General features: G+C 53.8%; 1 protein-coding gene across 1 annotated transcript in view; it reads right to left on the bottom strand.

The window, feature by feature from the left end:
* Positions 1 to 315: 315 nt before the first annotated feature.
* The window catches only part of TDRP (testis development related protein), a 32,850-nt gene continuing 20,318 nt past the window's right edge, over positions 316 to 12,847 (bottom strand). The window contains exons 3-4 of the mRNA XM_019668772.1: positions 6,017 to 6,120; positions 316 to 4,787 (exon numbers count right to left, since the gene is read on the bottom strand). Of these exons, the coding sequence (XP_019524317.1) occupies positions 4,442 to 4,787; positions 6,017 to 6,120 (450 nt within the window). The 3' untranslated portion in view covers positions 316 to 4,441. The remainder of the gene's footprint in view (positions 4,788 to 6,016; positions 6,121 to 12,847) is intronic.

Here is a 12,847-nt window from a genome sequence, read left to right as displayed (position 1 = left end):
CCTCAGCTGGGTGCTGGGGGAAGGCCTGCCAAAGGCTCCAACTCATTAAATAACCGACAGTCAAAGAAAAAGCAAACCAGGGCTCTCCCGGCACAGACTCAGTCACTCGCAGACAGCATCACAGGGCACCCCAATATGCAAAACACACACCTGAAAGCTTAGGTTGAAATCGCTCATTTATTTATGAAAACATCTACAGCTAGTTTGCATTTTAAAATGAGGTTTAAAGTGTCAAGAAAAGTGCCATTAGCGCTAAATGATTAAAGTCTTCATAAGCACTGACCTTTAAGTAGATGCCAATAATCATGCAAGTAATTAAAGAGGATATAAATGATACTTTTATTTTTAAAAAATCTCAACATTAAGGATGAATTCTTTCTTTGAAGCCAATCACTTTCATATTAAAAAAAAAAAATAAAACAACAGCAGAAGGAGCACAGACAACTCGCTCTTCACACAGTTTTAAGTTGTATGTATACAAGAATTCAAACAAAAACCCTAAAATCAAACCCACATTTCTCTTAACCTGTGAACAATACAAAGTCGCTTTGGTAAATTCTATCAAGAAAAAATATTTTTCTCCCAAAGCACACCAATAAATAGTTATATTAAAATCCACATAGTTATTTTCGTTTGATCAGCTACAACAGAAAATTCATTTACATAAATCTCTGCAGATAAGAAAAATGTGATTTACAGTGCATATTCCAATCGCAAGCTGGCTTTGTCTTCAGGTTTTAAAAAACCATATTCTGAACTATTTTGCCGACTACATCACAGGTGCATTACCGAGGTCAGTTACAGGCACTTAGCATTACAGCAGCTGGTCACAGGGTCGCCTGGGGAGTGTTCCCGTCTCCACACAGCAAATGGCTTTCCTGCGCCTCAAGTCAGGGTTAGCCGAGGACAAGCCGCCAGCCGGCTGCACAGGTTGCCGCACGGTGTCTGCACAGCTCGGCAAGCGCTCCTCGGAGGTGGGGCTCAGTCCACACACTGAACTGTCTACCTGAGGAAACATTTTCAACTCCGCTATCTTCCCTCTGCATCTCGAACAATACCGCCCCCATTTCAGGGTTCCAATACAACACGGTTTCTATTTTAACACCACTCAAAACATGTCTCCCTTTCAAGGCTCGGTCAAGTAAATGTCTTGTTCTATTAAAAACAGATGGATGGCTAGATGGTCGATAGGTGACACATGTAGACAGACGATCGATCGACGGTTGACAGATGACACACTGCTAGCGTCAGGAGGCCTGCCAGCAGCTGTGCTCATGTGTTCCCAGGGGTGTTGCGGGCACCAGCACAGAAGCATACCCTGAACACCTCAAGGACCGCGTTTCCATGAGAGGGATGCACAGTGTGACCGGAGGTTTCTGTTTTTAATAAAAAATAACCTATACCTTTTCTTGGAAACCACCATTGCCTAAGATGGGTCCTTGCATCACCCATGGACAAGAGCTGTCCAAGGGAGACACACAGCTGGGGTACCTGGTACAGAGGCTGCTTTGCCAAGGACAGAAAGCAAGTCCAGAAAGGGACAGTGACACTCTCGAATGAGCCCTGACACATCTTGTCAGGGATCCAACAGCAATCCCAGTAAGTATCTCATCTGGAAAAACAATATCCCGGGGATTGTAGAAAAGAGGCACTTCCAGTATTGTATATACAGTTTAACCCTATAACGAGCAAGGGAATATTTCCCAAACTAAAGAGCATCAAGTTGCTAAAATCGATCCACACTTTACAGCATTCTTTGATCTGCAATGAAAAAAGGATACGAAGCCGGCGGGAGCGCCTACACGCTTGGGGCTGAGAGACGAGGAACGCTGACCTGACCGAGAGGAGCTGCCCACCTTCCAGCTCGGAGGGGACCCACATCGAGACAATTCCCACAGAATGGAAGCTCGCTGCAGGGAAGCCAGCATCTGTGAATGTCTTTAAACTAGTCTGCGAGGAGTGGGAGGTGGCTCCTGACTGCTGCCCAGCGGCACAACATTCAGTGTGCAAGATGAATTTCGGGAACCGGCAACACCTCGAAAAAGTGGCGGGAACGTTCTTCCGAGGGCGCGTGAGAAGCTGGAACGACGGTCTGCAGCCTCCCAGGACACGCCCGCCGCTCTGGAAGGCACGCTGAGGTGTGGGGAGCTGTGCAAGGCTCTGCCCGGTCGGCGCAGTGCCAGGCGCACGTCTGCATCCCACTTGCATGAATGAAGCAGAGTGGACGACTTATCGAGGCCGCCTGACCGGATGGATCCTTTACCTTCGAGCCACTCCAGAGAGATGTTGAGCAGAACACATGTTCGGAGAAGAAATGAAGGCCGAGGCGTCCCTCCTGGATCTCTGAGGAGCTTCACTGCAAGCACAGAAGCTGCCCCTGCACGGAACGCGGAATTTCTCCACGAAGGCCCTCCTGACACTGGGGGTTAACGCCGGCCAAGCAAACACGACAGGCCGGGTGGGAGGGTGAAGGAGTTTTGGAGCATTTTGTGATCTTGCTGAAGACGACAGGCAGGGAAAGGGTTCCAGCTTTCTGTATCTTCGTAGTCCCATGTCCGTACAAATCTCTTTAGAAAACCCGAGTTTTTAACCAATTGTTTCAAGAAAAAATTTTTTTTTCATGAAGCCTATATAAAAGCTTGTGACCAGTTTCTTTCCCTCCCTTCTTCTCCCCCCACCCCTTTTTTTAATGGTTTAAACCAACCAACACATTTACTTGTCCCTCACAACAAGCCTGAGGGCCGCGGTTCCAAAGCGGAGTGGTGGCCGGGATGCAGCGTGGGGGGCTGCCCCCCTCTCCCCGGCCCCCTCCTTGGCAGCCGGGCCGCTTCTGTCTCACTAGTGACCAGTCTCTTAACTATACTAATGTTACATTGAAAATGGTAATGTGTCCGTGTAAATTAGTGCAAAAAGTTGAAAGGGGAATTTAAGGACTGTGTAGAAAAAGGATTAAGAGGTTTTAGTACTTTGGGTCAAGCGCCTGCCCTTCCACCGGGCTGCACGCGGCAGCTGAGAGCGGGTTTCGAGTTGCCTCGCTTCGCGACATCCACTGGCGTCCACACCACGTCTACAGAGCAGCGGGTCAGGCTGTGTCCCCGATGCCACGGCATAACCCCACGCGCCACGCAGCCCTCCTGCCTCCGCTTCCCACCTGTGCTGTGGGCGAGGCGTCATCTCTTCGCAGGGGTTTTGGATGATTAAAGAGGGAATGTTTCTGTACTTAACAGGTAACTGAAGGTTATTATGTGAGTAGATTTAATTTACACGGACCTTAAATTCGCTACCTGCTTTCTCCCTTCTCAGTTCTTTTCGAATGACTATTACTGCTGTAGTTAAAAGGCTCGTTTGCGCATGATTGTCTAAATCATCTCAGGTGAGAGTATCGTTTTCCCTACATTTCTTCTCATTTTTAGTGATAAAACATTACTTGAACCTGATGAGGGTTAGTTTTCCCCTTTTACTCATTACTGACGACACTGGGACAACTGCTCTTTTATCACTTATTTACGCTTTGTGAGAAGTGTGAGGAGAAACTGGACACACGGTAGGTCGTCTTCCCCGCGGAGCTGGGTCAGTCCCAGCTGGTCCTTTCTGCTCCGGAGTAACCAGGCGGCCTGCTCTGCTGAAGACGCCCATTTCCGCTTCTTCACCTTCTGCAGGCTTACACCTTAAGTTTTCCCTCCTTTAAGAGACATTACTGATAAAAATGATCTTGCTTTATGTCACATATCTTGAAATCATTTTTTTGAATATATATTAGGAAATATATATTAATAAAGAAGACAAAAGTGTAAAAAAATAAAAATAAAAAGGAGAACAAATGTTTAGAATAAAACAAAGATGCATATTTCAAAGTTCAGAAGTGAAAACAAAGCCCCAGGTCAGCAGCGCTGTCACCTGCACGGTGGCCCGTCCACGCTTCATCACAGGCTACCTCTGCTTTTCTGGAAATTGGTTTGTTTACGTATTTTGAAAATTAATATGAAGGAAAGTTTGATTTTCCGGGTGAACACGATTTGACCCCTGCGTTCCTGGGCTCTGACTGCACACGGCTTATAGCAGGGAGGCGTCGCGTCACCAAGGGCGGGCAGCACGCTCACCGTGTGGCAAAGGGCGGCTCCTACCTGGTGCCGGGGGGGACAGCACCAGAAACGCCGTCTCCGGGGCCAGTGGCACGTGGCGCCCAGGCGGGGACGCGGCCAAAGTAAGGCAGCCGGGCAGCACGCCAGGCCAGTGGTCAGCTTTGGAAGTTTCCTGGCTGTGTGGGAACATCCAAGTCTAAACGGGACACGGGCAGGACTAACAGCGCGACACACGAGGAAAACGCGGACACAGCAAACTGCAGGAGTCTGAACAGAACAGGGCACAAGGCTGCACTACGAGCAGGTTTCGGTTTGGAAAAGCTGGGGACCTGAAGCTCTGCCCCCGCGTCCCCGTGATGTCACTCCAGCTCCTCCCAGTCATCGGTCAGGTGGCCTTTGCTCTGCCGCCTGATGCTGACCAGCCGCCCGGCCGACCGAAGGCTCCAGCGGGAGGCGCCTGCGGAGCCGGCCAGGCTGCTGTACCGTGTGGAGCCCTTGACACCCTCCTCCCAGCCTGGCCGGGGCGCTTCGTCCCTCACGGTGTCACCTGACTCGGCCGCCACATCTTCAGGAGCAAGCTTTGGAGGCTCCCAACCTTCAATCTCGTCTGGTTTCTTAGACTGTGTATTCTGTTTTAAACCCAAATTGTCCCAAAATCCAGATTTCTTCTCGGTCTTCAGCTCTTCTTTTAGTCGTAAGTTAGTTCTGTGGGAGACAAAAGAGTTAAGTGTTGGTCACCCCATAAACTCAGGCCTCAAATTCTGCCCATATTTTATAAACATAAGGGTCTTTTTCTAAAATGGTGTAAACGTAAATTGTGTAGAAAGCTAACACAAATATGTATGTAAAACTTTAAATATTAAAATAAGGAGAAATTAGTCACTGCATGGTATCAAACAAAGTTACGAAAGCTACATTTCAGATGAGCTGTCAGACGAGAAGCCGTGAGAGAGACCCTCAGGCCAGCGTGACAGCTGTGACCAAACCACAGGACAGGGGATCAGGGTCCAGACTAAAACGTGGGGCCACTCCATTTATCCGGCCGGCTCTGGGCAGGGGCCTCGCCCAGCACGGCACCCTCGAGCATTTAGCAGGTGGCTTGCTGAACAGCAACAGGACTTCAGGACACTGCCAGCCACAGGAGGAACCACGGCGGGGACGGCCGCCGTGTGGTGGGGACAGAGCCCTGGGCAGCCGACCGTGGGAGCCTGGACCACGGCCAGGCCTCAGCCCTGGAGATCTCGCTCAACCGGACCGAGGGGCCAGCACTCAGGAACTTCAAAGCCCCCAGGAGACGCTGACACAAGAGGACTGACATACACGGTCCCGACAGGGCCACCCGGGTGGCCCAACCTGCACCTCAAAGTAGCACGTTCGTCACATTTAGGCCCAGAGTCCCCTTCGCATCCAACACAGGCCACTGCTGGTAACATCAGGTCACCGCTGAACATACATTTTCATCTTTAAATACGCGGCTTACAGATTCAAAATACTTACAATAAGCCACAGCAACATGTCAGTTGAAGTCTATTCAGTTTTCTAAATCCTCACAGTGTACGAACCAGTCCTGTATGGTTTACCCTCTGGATTTTCTGAAACTACCTGCATCTCAGCACAGCCTCGGCGTGACGGCTGGTGGCTTCACCGAGAGCTGTCACTCTCCACAACCTTTCAAGTGAGACAGCGGCCTTGTGACGTCACACAGAGCACACTTTACTTTCTTTTGTTCCCAGAACATCAACGTTAGTCCTCCTGGTGGCTGTTTACGCACCGGGGGAGGAGTGCGGCTGCCACGTCACTTGCCCTGCTACCTGCCACAGGGAAGGCAGAGGGACAGACAGCGGTTCAGGGGCGGGCTCTGTGCAGACCTCCGCCTCTGGCGGGTGGCCACCGGCCTGGCAGGAGGGACCGCGCCCCTGACCTTGGGGACTCACCCTCTGGACCTGGGAGATTTGCGGCTTTCCAGCAGGTGTTGCTCGTCGTCGTCGTTAAACGGGGAAGTCGCTTCTTTCCAACCTCGGAAACTCGCTCCCTGAACCTAATAAGAGGTTAAGAAGAAGATCAAATCCTATACAGTAAATAAACGATCACAGCTTTGTAACAAAACCCAGGGGGCTGAACCTCAGAGAAGGGACGACCGCGCACTCGGTCACCTGGTCACACCCACGCGTCTCGTGTGTCCGTAGCTGTCGCCCACAGACCAGCAATCTTTTTGCCAGAACCAGTGCAGCGACGAAGCTGCAGTGTGAGGCGGGCAGGCCTCTGCAGGCAGGGGGACCTGCACCAACGCCACAGCGGCTGTGTCTTAGGGCAAATGACGCAGCAGCCTCACTTCTGAGGTCAGGACGCGCAGATTCCGGGCCCAGCACAGACCCAGAGGCACATGGCGAAGTGAATACACAAAGTGCCTGTCCTGAGAGCTAAACCACACGTCCCCGAGTCCACAGCTTCGGCTAGGGTCGGTTTTCTTCGCTTTGGGGGGCAGGGACGGGAGGCAAGAGGGTGGCTCCCAAGGGGCAGACCCAGATAAGAGAGAGACTCGGAAACATTAATAACGCGACATAAAAAAAGTGCATCACTGACAGCTGTCCCCAGAGGCTGCACGGCAGCACTGGTGTGACACAGTCCGTCAGAACAGGAAGTGCACTCAGCACAGTGACCCACTGAGGCTGCGCCGCGGCTGGGGCTCTGCTGCTGCCTGAGCCCAGGGCCGGGGGGGCCAGGAGCGCAGGCGTCTCCGAGCTCAGCAGGGCGCTGAGGACTGGCGTCGCGTCCCGTGGGCCGGCTCCCGATCAGAAGGCTGCGTGGTCACGAGTGCGGGGCTGCTGTGCCCACTCCGGCGCATGGAGCTGTCCAGCCACCAGACCCTCCCAGTCACCGGGCGGCCCCAGGCCATGACGGCGTTTCTGCAGGACGTCGTGGGCCACCCGCAGTGCAGGTTCTGCTTCCGGCCCCCTGTCGCCCTCACACCGATGCCAGACGTTAAGGAAATCCCCGTTCACAAGCTTCTGGTCTCTCCCGGGGGTTTGGGACCCACGGTCGCCCGGACCAACCAGCAAACCAAGAACTCAGCTTAAGTGGCTCAGTGTGTGTGTGACATCAAGTCCTGTGAAGTTCAAAGGCCTTTAACTTTATACACTTAACTAGACTTCTGTCCTCTGATGAGGGCCTGAAGCTTTTTTCTGAGTCACATTCTGTTCTAGGCCCTTGTGGACAAACATCCCCGCAAAGCCATCAATGCCACCGAACACAGCCAGTTCCACAGAGGACATCTGCTGCCTGGGGTTACTGTCGGGGTTACTGCCAGAGAGCAGCCGAGTGTAACATGAACTGTGTCAACCCTCTGACCCCGCAACTCTGCCCGGCTCCTGGAGCCTTCCGTGACCTGGGGTGCTTGAGACCCTTTGGAGGGGTGCGGTAACATCATGCTGACCCCCAGGAGGTCTGCACAGACTCACCCAATAACCGTCACAACGGAGCAGATGAGAATCTACTCGAGGCTTAGAAAGTATTGCCGCGTGGCTCTGCCTACAGGCTAGAAACGAGCGTCACCTAAGTCTTAGATTTCGGCCACAGAGCTGAGGGGCAAACCTCTGGCTTCATAACCTACAACTAGCAAATAAAGTGCCACCAAAAGCACCTTCACTGTCATTTTCAATCATGAAAACCTCAGCACAGGCTGCACATCCCCGGGGGCTGTGCTCAGCCTGCGTTCAGGACCACGTGCTACAGCTCACGGCATCCCTGTCCGACCCGCTTCAGAGGCTTCTCACTTGTCGCTGACCTGGAGGCGCACGAGGCCACAGCTTCCTCCCTGCAGTTCCACCCACCGCCTCTGGAAACCCTGAGCCCCACACAAGCCCACCACGCGCCGTCGTTATGTCCTCTCACTGCCCCTCGAGAAGGACAGCCTGCGTCCTGCCTCTCCCGCCCACCAACGTGCCCCGGCTCCCCCTTTGCCACCAGGCTCTGCCCCTGCAACACCACACCTGGGCCTGGCACGTGAGCCCACACTTGTGCTTGTGTGACAACACCCCCTGCCCAATGCTGCCATCACGCTGGAGTGCTGGAAATACCCACCGGGTGACCTCAGAGCCAGGCTCCGTACCCCCCGCAGCAGACGCCCAGGGTCATGGCTGTGACACGGCACCAGGAGGCACCAGAAGGAATCAGACAGCAAGTCTGTGCTGGCAGACGAGTCACCAGAAGAGGCTGAAGTCACATAAAAACTACATTATAAAGATAAGCGATGGTGCACGCACAGACAGAGGCAGGAGGGATTCCTAGAGAGGTAAGTGTTCGGTCAACATGGGGCACGCCGGGGCCACTGCAGCTTCGGGGAGGTGGCGTCGTTTCAGCTGTGCTCCACGGGTCCTCACTCCAGGCCAAGCATCGTCCTACTAGCCACAGGCACCACCTGAGCTCACCGGTCCCAGCCAGACACCTCGCTCGGCAGGCAGAGCCGTCTAACAAGCCTTCTTCTACGGTAGTGCCCACGTGCACTCGCCCTCAGGGGGGCATGAACGAGGGTCACCCGGGGGGGTCCCAGGTCCTGACACCAGGAAAGCACCCTCGCAAACTCCATTCTGAAGGGCGCTGATGACGGGAGGTCCACAAGGACAGGGACACCAGAGCGGGGCAGAGCTGTGGGCTGTGCTGAAGCGAGCCCAGTTCCCGCTGGGGGAGGCTACCTCTTACAGCGGCGGGCGGCACCCTCTTCAAAAAAGCTGACACAAACCCCAGTGGGTCCTGGAGACAGAGGCTCAGGGGTTCTTTGTAACTGGGATTAGATTCGGGGAGAAGTGACAGCCATGAAACAAAGACAAACATGATGTGTTAGAAAACTCAAGGGCCCCGAGAAGCTGGGCTGCAGAAACGAGAGAACGCGTTTCAGGCATCAAGGAAGAACGGTTGCTGTGGTGCCCATTCCTCGGGTGCAAACAGGACTTCCTGCCCCGGGGGGGGGGGGCGACTTTGAAATCCTGATGAAAATAACTATCATCCATGACTTACCAAAAGCCTTTCCGTTAGAGTGATTTACACTGTCACAAAACATCTTCAGAGAGAGGCGAGGTGACCTTTTAGTGGCCAGCGCCAAATCCAAGGTGAGCACGAGCGACCCCACCTGCAGGCCCTGCCATCCCTGGGGGTCTACGAGTCCCAGCTCTGAGCGCAAACCGTGAGGGACACGACATCCTAGAAGGTTCTTTTTCAACAAATGAGCCTGGGAGAGTATATACCAAGGTGGTGACATAGGTCAGTGCACACTTCACTCCCCCCTCAAGAACTAACACCTCTTCAGGGACAAGACACTGCTGAGAGGACCGTGGGACACAGGGGAGGCGGGAGCACCCCCGCCTGGCAGCAGTGAGACCATGGCAGCGTTAGGGTAAGAAGTGCCCACAGGTGACGGCGCTGCCCTCCCAGGTGGTGCGGCACCAGCTCAACACTCTCCGGAGCCCCGGGTCCTCCAGGGGCAGAAGGGAGCCCAGGGTGGATACCTGGCTCCCCCACACTGTGGGCTGCTTCTTGGGAGCCCCCACTCTGGTCTTGCCCCACGGGGACTTCGGCAAATCTGCGACAGAGAAAGGGGGCGGGGCTCACTGCCACTAGTGCACAGATCTTGGCAAAACGAATCCCACCTGCAGAGCCTAAGGCGAAGTCCCCACCCGTGGCTTCACGCAGCTGCAGAGCCAAGATGGGGCACCGTCTCACCAGGAACTGGGCGGGCCCAGGTCTGCCCCCCACCGTTGCCCACTGCTGACCACAAAGCCACCCTGGGGCTCCTGGGGAGCCGTGAAGCCAGCAGCGCAGGACCAGAGAGTCCACAGAGCAAAGCCAGTGGTGCCACGCAGGCTGGGGCCTGGGGGTGCGGGTCCGCGCGACTCAAGACCAAGCCGCCCTGTGCAAGGAACTGGTTCTCCCACCCGCCAGGCAGGGAAGCGAACGCACAGCCTGGCTCACTGCTGAGTGCAGCCTCACCCCCTGGCCAGGGAGCCTCACCGTAGTGCACAGGGAGCTGCACAGCCCGTCCACAGCCCGGCTTACGGGGGCCCTTCAGCAGACAGCACAGCCCACTGCTCTCCGCACCTGCAGAGCAAAACAGGTGGCCCCGTCCCGTCCAGCGGGAATTCCGTGCACAGTCTCGCAAAGGAGGAGCCACGCAGCCCCGCCGCCCTGCTGCCCCGCTGGGCAGAGAGCTCGCTCGCACAGCCGCCTGCTGCTGAGTGCGGTACCCAGGCCTGCCTGTCCGAAAAGCCAGACCAACTAACTATATGGAGACAAACTGGACAACACAGAAGAAATGAAAAAGTTCTTAGAAACATTCAATCTTCCAAGACTTAATTAGGAAAAAATAGAAAATCTGAACAGACCAATTACTAGTAACGAGACTGAATCTGTAATAAAATCTCCCAACAAAGAAAATCCCAGGATCAGACGGCTTCCCTGGTGAATTCCACCAGACGAGTAAAGAACAATTACTGCCAATCCTTCTCAAACTCTTCCAAAAAATCAGAGGGAGGAATAATCTCAAACTTGTTTTATGAGGCCAACATGGCCTTGACACCAAAGCCAGAGAAAGGCATTAGAAGAAAATGACAGGCCGATGTCTGACAAGTGCAGATGCGGAAATGCTCAACGACAGCAGCAGACTGAAGTCAGCAGCACGCGACAAGGACAGTGCTCCACAAACAGGTGGGATTTATTCCTGGGGTGCAAGGACGGGTCAACACCTGCAAGTCAATCAAGATGGCACACCAAGTCAACAGAATGAAAGAAGAAAATCATACAATCATCTCAACACATGTAGCAAAAGCATTTCACAAAATTCGACATCTTTTAATGACAAAAACTCTTAACAAATTAGGTATATAACAGCTGTAAATGACACGTCCACAGCTAACACCCTCAATGGTAAAAGGCTGACAGCTTCTCCGGATCTTCTTCTTGATCAGGAGCAAGACAGGGGTGCCCCCTCTCCCCACTGCTACTCAACACAGTACCGGATGGCTAGCCGGAGCAATCAGGTAAGAGGACAAAATAAACAGCATCAGGATTAAAAAAGAAAAAGTAAAATTGTCTCCTTTGCAAAATACACGATTTCATATACGGACAATCCTAAGGACGCCACCAAAAAACTGTAAGACGTAACCAATGAATTCAGTAAAATTTCAGGGTACAAATTAACATACACAAATCAGTAGCATTTCTATACACCAACAATGAATTTTCAGAAAAAGAAATAAGTAATTCCATTTACGATAGCGTCAAAAAGAGCAAGTCACGTGACGCGTGGTCTGTTTCCCCGCTTATTCTGAGGAATTTTGTAAAGTTTGTGAAAAGTGCCAACCCGACAAATTCAAGCTGCCTTCTGGACGGACCCAGCCCAGAGAGGCCTCCGTCCTGCGTCTGTGGTTCTGGACGACGGTGGCAGCCCCTCCGTGCTGCTGGCTTAGTTCTCCAGGACAGTGACCCAGGGAGATGACAGGAACACGGTCACACCAGCACCGTCTGCTTCCCTCTCAGTCCTCGAGGGCCTCGTCGTCCACATGCGCGCCCTGCACGGAGCCTCCGCGTCTGCGTGTGTCTGTGTCGCCAGGGCCGTGTTCCAGGAAGACAGCGGGCTGAGCAGGGCTGAGGAGGCGCCTTATTCGGCGGGCCGGCTCCTCCTGTGCGCGGGGCGCTGGCCACGCTTCGCCTCCCAGGGCCTCCGCGTTTCTGCTGTGAGGTGAGGCGTCCGGCCCCTCTCCTCGGGGCCTGTGGACGCACGCGGTGTGGCCAGTGAGTGTCCCTGGGCCCCACAGCGCTGGTCTGAAGAGAGGCCCTAGGCTCTGGTTCCAGTCTGACTTGGAGGCCTGAACTAGGTTATGAAGTCACTTTTCTTTAGACTTACCGGTTTTCAGCAACTTTAGGGTATTTAAACCCAAGATGGCTGTGAGTTCTAAGATTCCAAGTGGACAGAGAGACAGGGAGGCTTTTTGTTACATCGCAATCGAAACCTTCGCAGCTGAGCTCTGCAGTTTTCCTCTGAGACGCCGGACGGTGCCCGTGGGAGAGGGCACCTGCTCTCTGGCCTGACGAGCCGGCCACCTGGGGCGTCCAGGCCAAGAGAGGCCCCACCCCGTCGTCACCAAGGCACCCTAGAGTGCACAGCTCAAGTGCTTTCTACCTGATGAAGCTTCAGACACACACCTCAGCCCTTCAGAGACCCTTGTAGCTTCTGGGGCTACGGCTGTCGACGTAAGAAACGTCTAAACCTACAGAAACTTGATGTGTTTGAGCCTAATTGACGACAGGTGCTGAGAGCAGGCTCTCAGAGTCGGCGGAGAGTGACAACTTGGCAGCTTCTAGAGCATCTGAGGATAAGGAGGGTGTGAGCAAGGTGACAGGGGTGGGGGCGCCGGCGGTGTTTCACAGGACGGTCAGGCCATTCTGGGCTCTCGGGGGAGGTCACGCTCATTTCCAGGGGTGGTAACCACAGGCCAGGGACACGGGCTGAAGGAGAAGACAAGTTGTCTGCTGTGTCCATGCCAGTCACTGTGGGACTGGTCTATCCCAGCCAGAGCCACCACGGACATGGCCGCTCAGTCTGAAGCACAAAGCTAGCTGCCTTTGCTGGGGATCACACACGCATCTAGCAGTTGCTTAAAAACGTGAAAAATGGTTTTGAGGGCCAGCCGAGTGGCGTGTTGGTTAAGAGCTGGCTTGGGACGCCAGAGGGCCCCGGTTCGGATCCCACATATGAGGGCCAGTGACACTGCCCT

Source organism: Hipposideros armiger, unplaced genomic scaffold (assembly GCF_001890085.2).
Source record: "Hipposideros armiger isolate ML-2016 unplaced genomic scaffold, ASM189008v1 scaffold_538, whole genome shotgun sequence".
Taxonomy (NCBI): domain Eukaryota; kingdom Metazoa; phylum Chordata; class Mammalia; order Chiroptera; family Hipposideridae; genus Hipposideros; species Hipposideros armiger.
This window is presented reverse-complemented; position numbering and strand designations above follow the sequence as displayed.